We start from the raw sequence: 16,394 nt of genomic DNA on the forward strand, positions 1-16,394 counted from the left end.
CACCATGCAGTGTGGTATGAGGGAAATTTTTCCCGGACAGTGGCTCTACGGCCTACTCTTTATATCGAATTCCAACTGTCAAGGGATCTTTTACGTGCACGCAAAGGTGTACACGGGGTTCTAGTTTTTTCGTCCCACCCGAACGACTTTAGACAGCTGTCCTTGTCAGGCCCTCCGTCCTGAATCGCTGGCAAGGGAGAACCACACCGGAAAATATGGATAAACTTTCTCGGCCAATGCAGAAATCGAACACCCGACCTCCAGGCTAGCGAGCCAGCGTCTTACCCACTTAGCCACCGTGATCCCCAAAATCTAATCAGTACAACAACGTTTCGTCTACGAATTATTATTACCAGTCTCCGTATGAAGGTTTTCGTGTGAATAAATGAATGAATTGTTAAATGGGATTCAACGTCCTTTATTCTAAGGTTTTCGTAAGTGTGGGGAGGTTTAGTGATTAAAACACAATCAGGAATTTTTCTCTAGCTGAGAGTCCGTCCAAAGCCAGTGTTGAGATATAGGCCTAATCTATTTTATGTTCCATGTATGGAGACAGTCGGCAAAAAAATGAAATAAAATGAAATGGGGTTTAACATCCTACTGTTTTGCTCCTAACCTGGGCTAATGAAGACGGGCATACGCCATACAGTGTGCTATGGGGGAAATTTTGCCCGGGCAGCGGCGCTACGGCCTACTCTTATATCGAACTCCAACTGCCAAGGGATCTTTTGCGTGCACGCCAATGTGTACACGGGACCTCGGTTTTTCGTCCCATCCGAAAGACTAGACAGCTGTCCTTGTCAGGCCCCCCATACTGCATCACAGTCGGCAAAAAGTAGAACTAAATTGATAAATCTGACGGAACACAAAGTGATCCAAATTAAACGACATAATTGTTTAATATTATACAACAATATGGCTTAGGTCCAATAAATAAAAGAAAATGTCCGCATATCAATTATTAAACTTTACGCCTACATTAGTACATTACAATAAAAGTAAAATGATCATATTATAATAAATTATTTCCCATTGAAATATTTCAAAATTATAGGCCTCCATTAAACTGTAAAGCCAAAATTTAAAAAAAAATGATCAGAAATGATTTTACATTGAAATATTTCAAAAGTAAATGAACAAATATCATCCATACCTTATCTAACTTCTTTTTTCGCTCAGAATGAAAAATGTACAGATAAATGACGTCATGTCGATTGTTTAAACGCGGACGTGATCGAAAGCATCTTTTACCATGGTAACTTTGTGAAATTATATGAAATGATTTGGAAATGTGTTTTTCTTCTATGACAATCACATGCTTAAATCAAAGGTACAATATACTTTAACATATCAACATATTTTTTTAAAAACATGGTAAGTGAAGGTGGGGTCACTGTCAGTGTCACACCGGTGATCTTTTTTTTAAAATTTTTAAAAAAAATTAAACAAAAAAAACCCCCTACATTATGCTACATAATTGAGAATTTGTAAAATATTTGTTCTAGATTTCGTTATATTTGGCAAGCACGTATCAAATTAATGTAATCAAATCTAGGCTACAAACTCAAGAAATAAATGAAGAAAACGTGCACAAGGTGGCGCTTTTAAAATCTGTCTGCTACAGCTAAAGGGAACTAACTCCTTTTAAAGCATTTGGATGCAGACCACCAAATGTCCTTATTGACTTTAATCATAGAACTATTAAACTTACATATTTATCTCCATCTTATTAAGAATTATTTCAAAATTAGCACTCTACATATACTAAACATGTTGATAAATTAATCCATTTTGAAACCAACCGAGCCACAGTGCAACCAATAAGAGTTTGTTCTATCTATTATGTAGATACTTAAAATAGCTAAGTCACTAACTAAATATCATCCAAAGTCTTGGACGTTGAAAACTCTACTTATTTGTCAATTTAAATCAACATTGATGTTGTGATCTTAACATGAAAAAAAAAGCTTCTGATATCCAATATTTAAGACAAAATGAACATTTTACCATTGTATACTATAATCCATTTCAGCGCCATTTGTAACAGGGGACTTGAGGACATAGATTTAGCCTATTCCACAAGACATGTCAAACAGTGACGATATTCTTATCTGGAGAGCATGCGCAATAGGGGTAGACTGGAATAACCAGACACTAGAAATTGCCATTCGATTGAGACTCCTGCCATATTTCGCCGCATGTTATTGATTAAAAATTACAGTAAAAACAAAACTATTGAATGTAAATCAGTTTATATACATTCATATTACATTTTTATATGCATTTCGAGTAATTGCGAGCCATTTGTGTCAATTTCTAAGTCCCAAATATTAGCAATTTAGCTCCTTCAAGTAAACGGGTAATTGACGAACATTGTAAACCTTCATATAAAAAGTATATATTAGCTGTCATAAGATTTCTAAAAACTAAACGAAACACAGAACTGTAAGAGTATTACTTATCAGGAAGAAATAAACATTAACCTAATATCTTGATATAAACATCAATCACTGCAGTGCTAAACACAAATATTCCGTGCGAATCAGTTTGCTCTAAGAAAAAACGATCGGCTATAGATAACGGGAAACAAATATTAGAAATCGAAGTGAATGAACAACATAAGAAAGAGATCTTAATTCTTAATCTTGAACATAATATAAGTATAGACAACAAATAAACTTCAAAAAATAAGTATATTCATAAAATAATAAATACAAACGCATTACTATATAAATTAACCGAATCCACCCTCTGCACCTTTTGTCACTCCAATATTGAAACAGTAAATCTCTTATTCATTTTCTGCAGCTTTACCCAACAAAATGCTAAAAACTACCCTTAAAAGTAAACTACCCTTGGGTATTCAGAAAAAAACAAGCTTCAATAATTACTTACCAAATACTATATATTTAGATCTAAAGTTAAAAAAAAACAACCTCACTATCTCAATATAATGCCTTTTTAATGAGTAAATATACATTAGAATTAGAAGTAGCTGAAGTACATTTATTTAAATCAAAGTAATTATACCCTTAATAAATGGAAATATGTAGAATGCAACATCATTGAAGAATTAGGCTGGTCGCATACCCTTATCATTCAATTATTACTATATGTGAGAAAAGAGCTTTATAAAACCATAAATATACCAAGCATTCAATCTGCATAAAGTGGTAGCTATAATTCTTCTTTCTTTTTTTGGCTTTCGTTGAAAGGAGCATAGCTTCTATAACCTGTATTTTTTGATAGTTTTTTGTTCAGTAAACACCTAAATATGTATACTCCCCACCCCATACATCAAAGGGAGATAACATAACGAAACGGGGTAAAGAGCTGACAACTTAATTCATAAAACGATCATCTCCAAAACAGTGACTTAAAAAAAGGTTTTAAAACATATTACTGATTTTTATTTCTTAAGAAAGGAAAGAATATGATTTTTAAAGGTATACTAATAACATTCAATTGTATATTGACGTATTTACTTTTTCAAATATGAACTGATATTATCAAATGGATGTAAATGTTTTGTATATAACAATAATAATCATATTGTAATCATGTAGATACTGTATATATAAAAATAATCATGTTATATTTGATAATTTTGATTATACTGAAATTTGTATATGACATTTCTATTTGAAAATAAAACTGTTATATTTTTTTTTTTAAAAAAAAGAAGAAATATCAGTTGGCAAGAAATCAGTATTTCATGAATCAATATTAAGTCAATTGGGTTACCAGAGATATGGGTGTGATCACTCACAAGTTGATTAAGTGATAAGGTATCTAATAATATTGAATTTCTCTATATCAATATGTTAAAGATACATTATGAGAGATAAGATAAAGAGATGGCAGTTCTCGCTATAATAGTTAAAAACTAGATAGTGTAAAGGTAATTTGCTGAAAATTTCAGTCAAATCGATCCACTATGAGCCCAGAAAGAAGCGGGTGAAATTTTTGCATAGTCTCGGTCATCATTACTAAAATCATTAATATAAACAGCATAGTCTCGATTATCCACTTTTTCTGATTTAATTATCTTTGGCCGTTAGCGGCATGTAGGAATCTAATCCAGCCTGAATCGAAGGCTAGCCTTGACATCAAGAGTTTATTATGGTCTGGATAATTAATGTCTAATTGATAATTTAGATAACATTTCAGACCTAAAGAAAGACTTGTAATAAGCAGATTTTGCTCTTGCATAATGCATGTTTAACATTTATGTTGAAATCCCTACAAAATAAGCAATTCAACAGTACGCTATTTGCAGTAGGTGTAGTCTAAGAGGAGAAGATTTGGTCTCAAGTGATTGACACTATCTAGACAAATAACAATAATAACAATAACATAGGTCAATGACAAGTTTAACCTTTTGGTTTGGTATTGATTGAAAGACATACAACCCAAAGACATACAACCCAATTTCATTCTGATATACACAATAAACATAAATACTTTTGGTTTGGTATTGATTAAAAGACATACAACCGAATTTAATTCTATAACACAATAATAATCTGATATACACAATAAAGATAAATACTTGTAAAATACTAAAACACAATAATAATCTGATATACACAATAAACATAAATACTTGTAAAATACACTTTGGTAAATTCTAAGCTGACATATTAACATTTTGACCTCCTATTACGGAGTATTACGCCCACAAAGTTAATTGACCAATTTTCTCATTTTTGTTCAATAACTGCAATAATACAAATTTTTGAAATTCTGATTAAAAAGGTGGGTTGGATGGCTGAATGGTTAGCACGTGCTTGCTGTACCATAAAGTCTGTTATTGAGTCAACTGGCGTGGTTTCGAATTCCCGGTTGTACGTGACAAGGACTAGGGTCGCCTGTCCAACCTCGTGGGTTTTCTCGGGGTGCTCTGGTTTCCTCCCACTGCTAAAGACCCTTACGTGCAAGCGAATTATTGAAATAAAATTAAACATAGTGTTAGTCCCAAAATGACCTAGTTTCTGTCGAGTGGACTTTAAACCCCATTTCTCTCTCTCTCTCTCTGATTAAAAAACCCCCAGGAAATAAGACCTAGTTCACGACCAGATCATTGACTGGCATGCTTGTTGTAGACCCATGTGTAAACATAAACAACACCACATTTTACATGCCTCCAGCTTTGCACAAGATCGGTTGAACATCTGCAGAGGATCAAATCTAAAGACAAGCTTCGGCATAGGGCAGTCGTGGTGGCTCAGTGAGTAATTCGCTGGCTCGCTAACCAAGTGGTCCTTGGTTTTATCCCAGTGTTGGCTGAAAAAGTTCTCGGGGACGATCAAGCTTTGTCAACGTTGAGTTGTTCGGATGGGACAAAAAAGAAGGTTCCTTGTACATGTTAGCAAGCAAGTAAAAGAACCATTAACAATTCGAATTCGATATAAGAGTAAGCTGTAGCACGGCTGTCCAGGAAAACTTTCCCTCATAGCACACTGAATGGCTTGACTTGACCTGATGTCAGCTTTTACATAGGCTACCAACTAGGGTGCAGTGTAAGGCGTATGCCCATCTTCATTAGCCCAGTCGGTGCAGAAAAGTAGGATGTTAACCCACATTTCAGTTGCTACATACATCAACAAAGCAATTTTGATCGATTTTTAAAGAATGTCTATTTATGATAGTTCACTAAATAATGATCTGCAGGGGATCGACCAATCATGCACAAATCATGTGGATTGTAGAATGTGGTAGAACCCCATGGCAGCTGAAATCGTAAAATATCAGATTGTAAATCATAGTTTGGACTAGAATTCATATGGTAAATGTTAAAATAAACATTTTTACATGTAATCATAATAAGATGAATTTCTTAGATTGAATATTATATACTTTGTAAAGTCAAATGGTTTTTAATATTGATATCTAAGTTCTAGTTATAAATGCTCTTCTTACTCAATACTCAAACTCTTTAAAATATTTTGAAAGAGTTTATCTTGATGAAAAACATTCTGTTCTAATTCTTGAGGTAAAAGTTTGGATTTGGTCAGATTTTCAAGATCTTCATACATACAAGTAATTTCTAGATTAAAACCACAGCCGCATATTTTCCCCTTTCCAAAGTTTTTAGTAACAATTGCTATAGCATTATCTGTTCCTTGATACCAAGCTAAGACAGTGTCAGTCGAATCAGTCATTTTCAACAGTACAGGATTACCACGACAACACAGACTTACATTTACATCATCTACTTCACTTTGCAACCTAATTCCAACAAGCGAATTTTCTGCCTCTTCATTTCCCACTTTATCTAAAAAGATATTGTTAAATAATTAATGATAAGTAAATAATTAATGATAATTAATTGCTGTTGTTGAGATATTCTCTTCAAATGCAGCTAAGTCACCCAAACGGTCCAAAAAGACTGTCTTGTTGTTAGAATCGTATTATCATGATATGACACCGGGAAATTTTCACTCGTGCAAAACTGTACCCCAATTAAGTCTTCAAATACATAAAGAAAATAAATAACATCAATAGTCTAAGTTTAATTACAATTAATTCATCAATACATAAATGGATAATCAATTTAACAAGGTCTGGCCAGTGTTGCCATCAAGGATATGATCTCGCCGAGGCTGGATTTGTATGGAGGGTTGATCTGGCTGGCAGTTTGGTCTAGGGGCCCCCAGCCTACCTGACTTTGGCACTGCTTTACGATACATGATGCACTATTGCATGTCATTATCAAGTAAATCTGATTAGTGTTATTTAGCTCTGCAGATGATCACATTTACTAAATGAATAGGTAAGCCTCTGTGGACTCTACTTTTTGATGTCCTACTTTTCTGCACAAACCGACCTTCTAATGTATTATGAATGGCAATGGGGTTGAATTCCTACCTTTCTCTACAACCAGGCTAATGAATGAAGACAGGGTACACACCCATTTTATATGGTCATTTTTATGTGCTCGTTATTTAAGGGGGTGTGACCATGGAAGAATTGTGTCCAAAAAGTTTTGTAAGAATAGCTTTATTAATTTTCAAGTAAATCACTCACTTAACATAAACTTACCAATAAAAAAGTTTGTCATATTGAGATTTCGTAAAATGTGACCAATACAAAATAAGCTACCACCATTTGATACATAATCTCTTATTACATCCTCACATTTACACCAATCATATTGAGCTGTGGTAACTATGGCACCTATAACAACTAAATGGGCGTTTTCTCTCCAATTCCCTGAAATAATACTGCAGTTTAAAATATATTAACCATATATACTATATAGATAGCCGTGCAAGTAAATTATGATAATTATATATCTAGGTGACAGTGAGTAAATTATAGTTATAATAGATGAGTGAGACATTAAATTATGGTGATTATATGTGAGTGAGGCAGTAAATTATGGTGACTAGGTGATTGAGACAGTAAATTATGGTGACTATAGGTGAGTGTGACAGTAAATTATGGTGACTATACATGAACGAAATAGTAGATTATGATTATAGATGAGCAAGATAGTAAATTATTATGATTATAGACTATAGGTGAGTGTGACAGTAAATTATGGTGATTATAGATGAGTGAGGCAGTAAATTATGGTGATTATAGGTGAGTGAGACAGTAAATTATGGGGATTATTTGTGAGTGAGACAGTAAATTATGGTGACAATAGGTGAGTGTGACAGTAAATTATGGTGACTATAGGTGAGTGTGGTTTATTAAATTATGGTGATTATATGTGAGTGAGACAGTAAATTATGGTGACTATAGGTGAGTGTGACAGTAAATTATGGTGACTATAGGCGAGTGTGACAGTAAATTATGGTGATTATATGCGAGTGAGAGAGTAAATTATGTTGACTATAGGTGAGTGAGACAGTAAATTATGGTGACTATAGGTGAGTGAGACAGTAAATTATGGTGACTATAGGTGAGTGTGACAGTAAATTATGGTGATTATAGATGAGTGAGACTATAAATGAGCGAAATAGTAGATTATGATTATAGATGAGCAAGATAGTAAATTATTATTATTATTATTGTTCGATTTATATAGCGCTTCATTACACGTGAAGTGTTTCTAAGCGCATATCACAAACATATACTTCAAACACACAAAAACAATCAAAATCAGGAGAACATAATTAAACACAGCTGCCTGTTAGGCACTATTATTCAAAGGTTTATATCCAACAAATCAACCGGCTAATCTCTATATTGAACTCAGTCGAGGTATTACCTGATGAACACCTACACCAAGTAGAGTTCAAAAATAAAAACGAAGTTTAAAAGAATCAACTTCATTAACAAAAATTAAACAATCAAAAACTAAACTGATAAATCAAATTCAAACGAAACAAATAAAACAAAGAAAATGAAAAGAGCAGTTCATTACCATTCTACTTTAACAAAATAAAGGAAATCAACTTGTGAAAATTTGTTAAAAAAAAAAAAACATCAGTTGTCTTATTTTCCACATAACTTGTTATCAGTATTAGAAGAGATTACACACAGACAACTGAGGGAGCCACATTTATTTGTACGGAAAATCATGTTTAAGCTTGTAGACCCTCTAAGGAACACAATTTCTATCCGATTTTGACAAAACTTAAAATATATGTTTACATGTATATCCCAAAGATCGCAACTACTTTGATTATAGACGAGCGAGATAGTAGATTATTATGATTATACACAACCCTACTGCATGTCACTTACAAGTGGGTAATCAAAACCATGCCATTTGACTCAATGACAGACCTTGTTAACACATTTGGCCACCCAGCCCACTGATGATCATAGATGGATGAAGCATTACGGTATGTTAAATATAGATGGTAAGATTGTAAGCTCTGATGATTATAAATAGGTAAGAGACTTAACATGACTCAATGACAGACCTTGTTAACCCATTTGGCCACCCAGCCCCCTTGATGATCATAGATGGATGAGGAAGTATGTTATGTTAAATGGAAACTCTGATGATTTTAAATAGGTAAAAGACTTAAAGTGATTACACATGTTAATGATTGTATAGTGGGACACAAAAGTCATATCAATAATGAACAGAATTGTGTGAGGAAACCAGTGTGTGTTGATTATTGATGATGGATTTCTGAGCAAGATTTTACAAGTTCCACTTACCCTTTTCTAAATCTTCTAGTTTAAGATATTTAATATTATATTTACTGGTATCAACTAATGTAAGAAGTATTCTATATAATTCTTGACTACTATCAACATCTAGATTGCAACTGGTTACAATATAAACTATTTTACTGATTCTAGGACGTACACTATGTTTACTAGAATCTACTTCTTTTATACCATCTTTTGCTGAAAAGAAAACAGATACAAACATTGGTCAATATCTTTTAACTTAAATATGTATGTAAGTCTGTTTTATGTCCTGAAGGATACTAGGTTCACTGTTACTAATAGTTACCATATAAATATTCAGTCTAATCATTCTTTTTGAAAACGTATACATTAATTACAATATCTAGTAGATAAATGTCTACTGTTGACCTGTTTCTTAAAGTAAAATGGTCCATCTAGTGCCATTATTGAAAGGAACCAAAATCTTTGTCCACAAACAAATGTGAATGAAAATGTGGGTGTATTAAAAATGTGTTAAAAACTGTAGCCTCTGTTGTGTTCAAGGATTTCGCCATTGAGAGGATAACTGAAAATCGATAGGGTTCATGCTCTCATGACACAAATGCTTCCCATCCATTAAAGACTACAGCCTCTATTGCGTTCACAAGCCAATTGTTGACATCACTACCTCCATACAGGGTGAATACATAATACACCAACACTGAAATGTGAGTGTATAAAAATTACCATAAGTTAGTCTGAAGTATTTGGTTAGACGTTCCATCCTACTAAAAAATAAATATAAGAACAATTATTTCATATTTTGACATATATATATTTACATCCTTATTTACTTACTTTGAAAAACAAGATTCCAGTTATCTTTAATTTTCAAGATTTGAGCAGGATATGATTCATTATCAGCTAGGGAAAGAACAACAACATCTGTTCCTGGCTTAAACAATTGATGTTGTATAAATTCTTTATGAAGTTGTCTTCGTGACTTGGCCAGATTTTCCTCTAGATACAAACACATATTAGCAAACAGTTCTTCTCGACAAACTTCATATCCACCAAGTTCACATTTAATACTTGTAGCCAAGCTGTATAATTCTGGGTTTCTACGGACATCTGAATTAACATTCACACCAATTCCTAATATGGCTAAATGTTTTATAGGATATGCATCTGTAAATAAAATAATTGAATTATAGGTAGGCCTATATGTTTTAACAATAGGTGATTTAAAGAATGTTTCAGTGAAAAGTAAGAAATCAGGTTATTATTACTCATGCTGCTGTCCTGATTCTTGTTTAGCAGTGGTGAGGGGTAATCTACTAATAAGTATTGATGTTAAAGGGACAATAACACTCTTGCTGGCTTGTCAGCTCCAGAAAATAAAAAATAGCCTTATTCTAAGTACTAGATGTGTTAGTGTCCTACCTGCTGTGTAAATTATCCATTAAATCCTATTTTACTTGTCCAGAGGGTTCAAAAATATTTTTAAAAACAAGTCACATTTCAATAGCTTTACGTCAGGCTTTTCAAATCATTTAGTTGAATTTTTCCAATTTTTTAAAATAGGTGTGTTAAGATGAAATTTGTATCATCAATTAATTGGAATATTGTAAAATAGTACAATTTGTTGACCAGAATAAAGATTGGGACATATTATTCAGTTACAACAAGAGTGGTATTGAGCCTTTAAACAGAATCACACTGATCAGGACTGAATATTCGCTAATTCCCCACAGTCTATGAGAGGGATGACATCGATGCAACTTAACGAGTCCCAAATATTAACTTTTTTCTGTCTGCAAATTAAATTCTAGAACATTTTTTTTAAGCATTAGAAAAATAAATAAAGGTGTTTGAAGTATATGTAGGTAAAAAATATTTCCTATTTAGTGTAAATGGGTATGTAAATTGAGTAAATGGCACCATTCTGCCGGACTATTGGTGTCTTATGTAAACAATACACGTGCCATTAAGTCAATGATTGACGCCGCATGATGTGACGTCACATGATAAAGCAGTCATCTTTTACAGAGATATTAGGCTACACAATACCTCTGTGAAACAGATTGATACAGAATAACAAAGAAAATATCCAATTAAGTTCATAGTTCATTGTCTATCATTTCAGTTTGTACATACAGGCAGTTTATCAAAGAACTGTAACAGAGAGAGAGAGAGAAATGGGGTTTAACGTCCACTCGACACAAACTAGGTCATTTCGGGACTAACATATGGTTTAATTTTATTTCAATAATTTGCTTGCGCGTAGGGGTCTATAGCAGTGGGAGGAAACCGGAGGACCCAGAGAAAACCCACGAGGTTGGACAGGCAAGAACTATAACAAGAACAGAATAGATAATATTTCGAAAAAATTTCTGAAGTTATGAATAAATCAGAACAGGAGTTCCTTCAGTTCAATAAAGTATCATTCAATGATAACAAGTAGACTTGCTTACATTATTAAAATTTTGTTTCATTTTATATTCATTTAGTATTTATTTAATATCTAGATCTTTCATACCACAGTTAGGACGGTACATGTTCCTTTAGAACAGGGGGTAGGGGGACTATTACTAAGGAGACAGTATCTTATATCACTGGCTTGAATGTACAGCATTAAAGGTGCATTATGTGAGAGCTAAATCTGCCTATAGCAGGGCCTTATTTTTGGCTTCAAATGTTATATAAATATCATTTAGACATTTATTACCATGACAAGACCATAATCTATCTTTTTACCATCTGATGGCAGAGATTTAAATGGATTAAATGGAGTCTCGTTTGTCCATTACCATTGCTACAATAATAAACATTCTATGCCACATCTTCCAACATTCATAACTTCGTTCTTTAAATGGGCATTATGGAAGATTAGATAAAAGTTGACAGTTCTTTTTATAATAATTAAAAAATTGATAATGTTAAGAGAATATGCCAAAAACTGAAATTCAAAAGTACTGTAGCCTCGATTGTCATTGTTACCATTGTTACGATATAAACAAAGTCTCTAATAGCTGTTTTTATGGTTTATCATGAACAGCCATTGAATCGCACATCAGATTCAAGTCTGTTTAAAATCATACGCATCAGATGGCAACGAGAGTTGATTATGGTCTTGTCTTGTCTAATTAATAATTTATATAACATTTAAGGCCTAAAGAAAGACCTGCAATAGGCTGATTTAGCTCTTGAATAATGTATGTTTAAGTAATCAATCTGAGAGTTGGAGGATAGTCTAAGTAACAAGTTCTCACCAGGAATGTCAAAATCCACCTCTTCCATCAAAAATCCTGCAAGTTTGTGACCTTTTATCCACAGATCATTTGGCCATTTAGTGTTTACATCCTTTATACCTAGATCATTGACAGCACGTAAAACAGCTAATGAAGCAGCTACTTCACATTTAAAACGCATAACCCAACCCTGTAACAAAAACTACTGTGTTAATAAACACACACACAAACACATGTCAAGCATTGTATTATACATTATTCAGTTATTTACTGTTAAATTTCATTATGTAAGACTTTGATAAAATCAAAAATAGCTGACAGTTCTTGCTATACATGTAGTACATGTAGTTCCAAAATAGATAATGAAAAGAAAATATATTGAAAGTTTCAGGCAAATTACTTCATTCTGAGTGAAGTTATGGTTGTTTGAAGAATGGCGGAGTATCGATTGTCACTGACACCATTGTTACGATAACAAAGTCTCGATTAGACAGCAATTTTCTCTAATATTTAAAGGAGCTAAATCGCTAACATTTGGGACCTAGAAATTGACACAAGTGGGTTGCAACTCATATAATACTGTAATATGAATGTATATAAACTGATATACATTCAATGGTTTCCGTTTTACTCTAATTTCAAATCAGTTATGTTCCGCGAAATAAGCCAGCAGTCTCAATCGAATGCAAATTTCTAGCGCCTGGTTATTCCAGTCTACATACCCTGTTTGGTTTGGTGCAATATGTCTAGCCTCGTTCCTCGAGTCTCTTGCTAGAACTGGGGCTGAAACGCATTATGGTACACGATTTGTGTACCAAGGATAAAATGTTTATTTTGTCTTAAATATTGGATATCAGAGACCCATCTTTTTCCGGTAAGATCACAGCATCAATGTTGATTTAAATTGACAAATAATTTGTGTTTTCAATGTTGAAGATTTTGGATGATATTGAGTTAGAGACTTAGCTACTTTAAGTCAATTCTAATTTGATCTTGAGATTCAACTGTACTTTCTGCATGTAATGCATGGTTAGACGTTTATTCTTTGCAATTAATGTACACACTTATTTGAGAAAGCCATCATCCTGTGCAAAGCAAGTCCTTTTGCCTGATAGCCTCGTGCATTCTTTCAATTTGTGTTTCTTTCCCCAGCATAACCTTGGACTGAGCATACTTATACAGGTAAGACTTAATTATATTATATTCACCTGTTCAAGCTTAACATTATGTAGAACAAATGACACATAGATATTGTCCGTATGTAATGCACTCCATTTATTATTTTTAGCACCTCTAGCTTTAGTCTGTAACTCAGCTATAACTGCTGTACCATGTGGTGATCCTGTTGTGTGAATATAATGCATTTTAAAACAAAAATCTCAAAATAGATAGATGACACATATTAATTAATTGGACATTTCACTTTTTATAAAGCATCGAGCAATCAAACTGTTTATCTATATTTAGTCTAAACAGAAAATATTTAGGCCTAATTTCTTTCACATTCATTCAAAACAAATCTTTGTTTGAAAATTTACAAAACGAATGTGAAAGAAATTAGGGGTAAATAATAATAATAATAATAATAATAACATTTATATAGCGCTATTCCACACTGTGTAGTATGCTCATAGCGCTCAAGTCAATTCTGCAAAGTCTGAACAATATACTGTGTCATCTCATTACATATAGCGACGGAACAGATGTGTCTTCAGTGATGATTTAAAACTTGCTAGGGACGGACACTGTTTTAAGGAAGTTGGGAGTTTATTCCAATGGAAAGCAGCTTGATATGAAAATGTTCTTGCTCCAAAAGTTTTTAAATTGTATGTTGGTAATTGTAGTTGACAAGTGTTACTAGATCGAAGGTTTTTGACTGGTAAATGTTCGTTAACAAGTTCTTGAAGATAAACAGGTGCAGTCTTATAAACAGCTTGATAAGTTAGGCACAACAATTTGAATTCTATACGTTCATTAATACGAAGCCAATGAAGAGAGGATAAAACTGGAGATATGTGGTCACGGACTTTGGTTCTTGAGACTAGTCTGGCTGCTGAGTTTTGTATACGTTGGAGGCGTTTTGTTTGCTCATTGGTAATCCCAGATAACACACTGTTGCAATAGTCGAGGCGAGAGAGGATAAGACATCGGACGAGGGTAGCTGCAGCATCTGATGTTATAAAATGACGTATTGAGCCAATATTCCGAAGGTGGTAGTGACATGTTTTACACAGAAAACTGAAGATTAAACAATACCCAGGTTACCGTGATTACCATTACACCCTTTTTTTAAGATGCCCCTTCTTCATTAGCCCAGTTTGGAGCACAACAGTAGGATGTTAAACCTCATTTCATTTAAAGATGCATTATGTAAGATTTAGATAAAGAGCAGATTGTTCTTGCTACGGTATAGCAAATGAAAAATTAATATATTGAAAATTTCATTCAAATTACTTTATTCTGAGCGAGGTTATGGCTGATTGAAGATGCAGGCCTAGTGTAGATTGCTATCGCAGCAATGGTAGTTGACAATCGATGCAAGAGCTAAATCTGCCTGTTGCAGGTCTTTTTTTGGACCTGAAATGTTATATAAACTATTAATTAGACATTTATTAACATAAAAAGACCATAATCAACTCTCAATGCCATCTTTTTTGTTCGATTTTCACTGGATTTGAATCCGATCTGCTACTCAATGTTGGCTCATTGATGATTAAATGCAAAAATTGATAATCAAGAATTATGTTTTTTTTACCGTATAGACCTTAGTAATGATGATCAAGGCAAGGCCTAAAATTCAATCACTAATATCTCGGTTTGACTGAAATTTTCAGTATATTCCCTTTACATTACTGGTATACAGTTTTTAACTATTATACCGTACGTAGTGAGATTTGCCAGCTCTTTATCTAATCTTCCATAGTGCCCCTTTAAATTAAGTCTTGATTGTTTATTTTATCGTTCAATTTCTGAATCTCCTAGGTGTTTTGATCCATTTAAATCTCAGCCATCCCATGTTCTACTCTAGTCCTAGCGAATTAATTACGTACAGTCTTGTCATGTGAATAATTGTCTAAATTACCGGTGTAGGCCTATAGTTTATATTTGAACTTTAAGGCTTTAATAAAGACCATCCATAGGCAGATTTAGCTCAAGCTAAATTAAATAATGCATCTTTATAAGTACCAGTCTGGAAATGGCAAAACAGTTCGCCTATACTTTAATGGCAAATTTGATAATTGATTAATTCATACCATTAAAGCCACATTCTTTAGCATCATCCATGGTTGTTCCAGTGCTCTTTTTATAGATAATTGTCTTCCCAATAGTCTGTGCCTTGTTTAGCTCCAGAGCTTTAGAAATGTTAAAATCACCCATTTTTCTAAATTACAATTTGCTTGTAGATCTTGTTGACCTGGCTCAGTTTGCTGTCACAACCAGTTTCAGTTGGAAAAACTGACCTCTGGCTCTGTCTTTATTTTAGTCGAATTTAAAACATCTACATTTATGTGTCATTTATAGGTTTGTTTACTTTTTGTACTTTTAGCTGATGTCACCGACCATAGAACTGTACTAATTCTATGCACCGACATTATGCACACCAGTCCTATGTACACACAAGCAAGCTGTTGTGAGCGGACGAAATCAGCTGAAAATTTATTTTATGACCATGACCCAATGTAAAGGGAACTAACTCCTTTGACGCGTTTGGATGCAGACCACTAAAGTTTTTCTATCGACTTTAATGTTAACGCTTGCCACTTTTCCCTGCTCGGGCGCTCTCTACCGCAGACAATGTCTTGCCCAAAAGCTTTAATGAAGCTGATTATGGAAATTTGGAGACACACATGTTGAAAGTAACAGTCTAGTAAACATGTAACTATCCATCGAATATTCGAACATATCAGGCCATTCAGGGTAACCAATCTCATAACACTGTTATCCTTCCGTCGCTAAATCATGAATATCTACCATATCCTTCCTTACCTAAATGATCAATAGTTACCAAGTCATGGCAGAAAATGTTACTTATAACCCTCTTCTATTTTAGATCATATCAAC

The 16,394-nt window shown here is 33.5% G+C and overlaps 1 protein-coding gene across 1 annotated transcript; it reads right to left on the minus strand.

The window, feature by feature from the left end:
• Window positions 1-2,679: 2,679 nt before the first annotated feature.
• LOC126824660 (uncharacterized) lies at window positions 2,680-15,976 on the minus strand. The gene is made up of 7 exons (XM_050553959.2): window positions 15,587-15,976; window positions 13,541-13,674; window positions 12,354-12,522; window positions 9,940-10,269; window positions 9,127-9,318; window positions 7,045-7,215; window positions 2,680-6,277 (listed from the first exon to the last, which is right to left on the minus strand). The coding sequence occupies exons 1-7, from the start codon at window positions 15,708-15,710 to the stop codon at window positions 5,919-5,921; spliced, it is 1,479 nt and encodes a 492-aa protein (XP_050409916.1). The 5' UTR covers window positions 15,711-15,976; the 3' UTR covers window positions 2,680-5,918.
• Between the last annotated feature and the right edge of the window lie 418 nt (window positions 15,977-16,394).

This window comes from Patella vulgata, chromosome 6 (assembly GCF_932274485.2).
Source record: "Patella vulgata chromosome 6, xgPatVulg1.2, whole genome shotgun sequence".
NCBI classification, from domain to species: Eukaryota; Metazoa; Mollusca; class Gastropoda; family Patellidae; genus Patella; species Patella vulgata.

Coding starts and splice junctions, on each gene's coding strand:
- LOC126824660 (XM_050553959.2), bottom strand. CDS start 15,710: ATGGGTGATTTTAACATTTCTAAAGCTCTGGAGCTAAACAAGGCACAG. Junction 9,319..9,939: donor CTGGAATCTTGTTTTTCAAA/GTAAGTAAATAA, acceptor TTTTCTTTTCAG/CAAAAGATGGTATAAAAGAA. Junction 6,278..7,044: donor TATGACAAACTTTTTTATTG/GTAAGTTTATGT, acceptor ATATCTTTTTAG/ATAAAGTGGGAAATGAAGAG.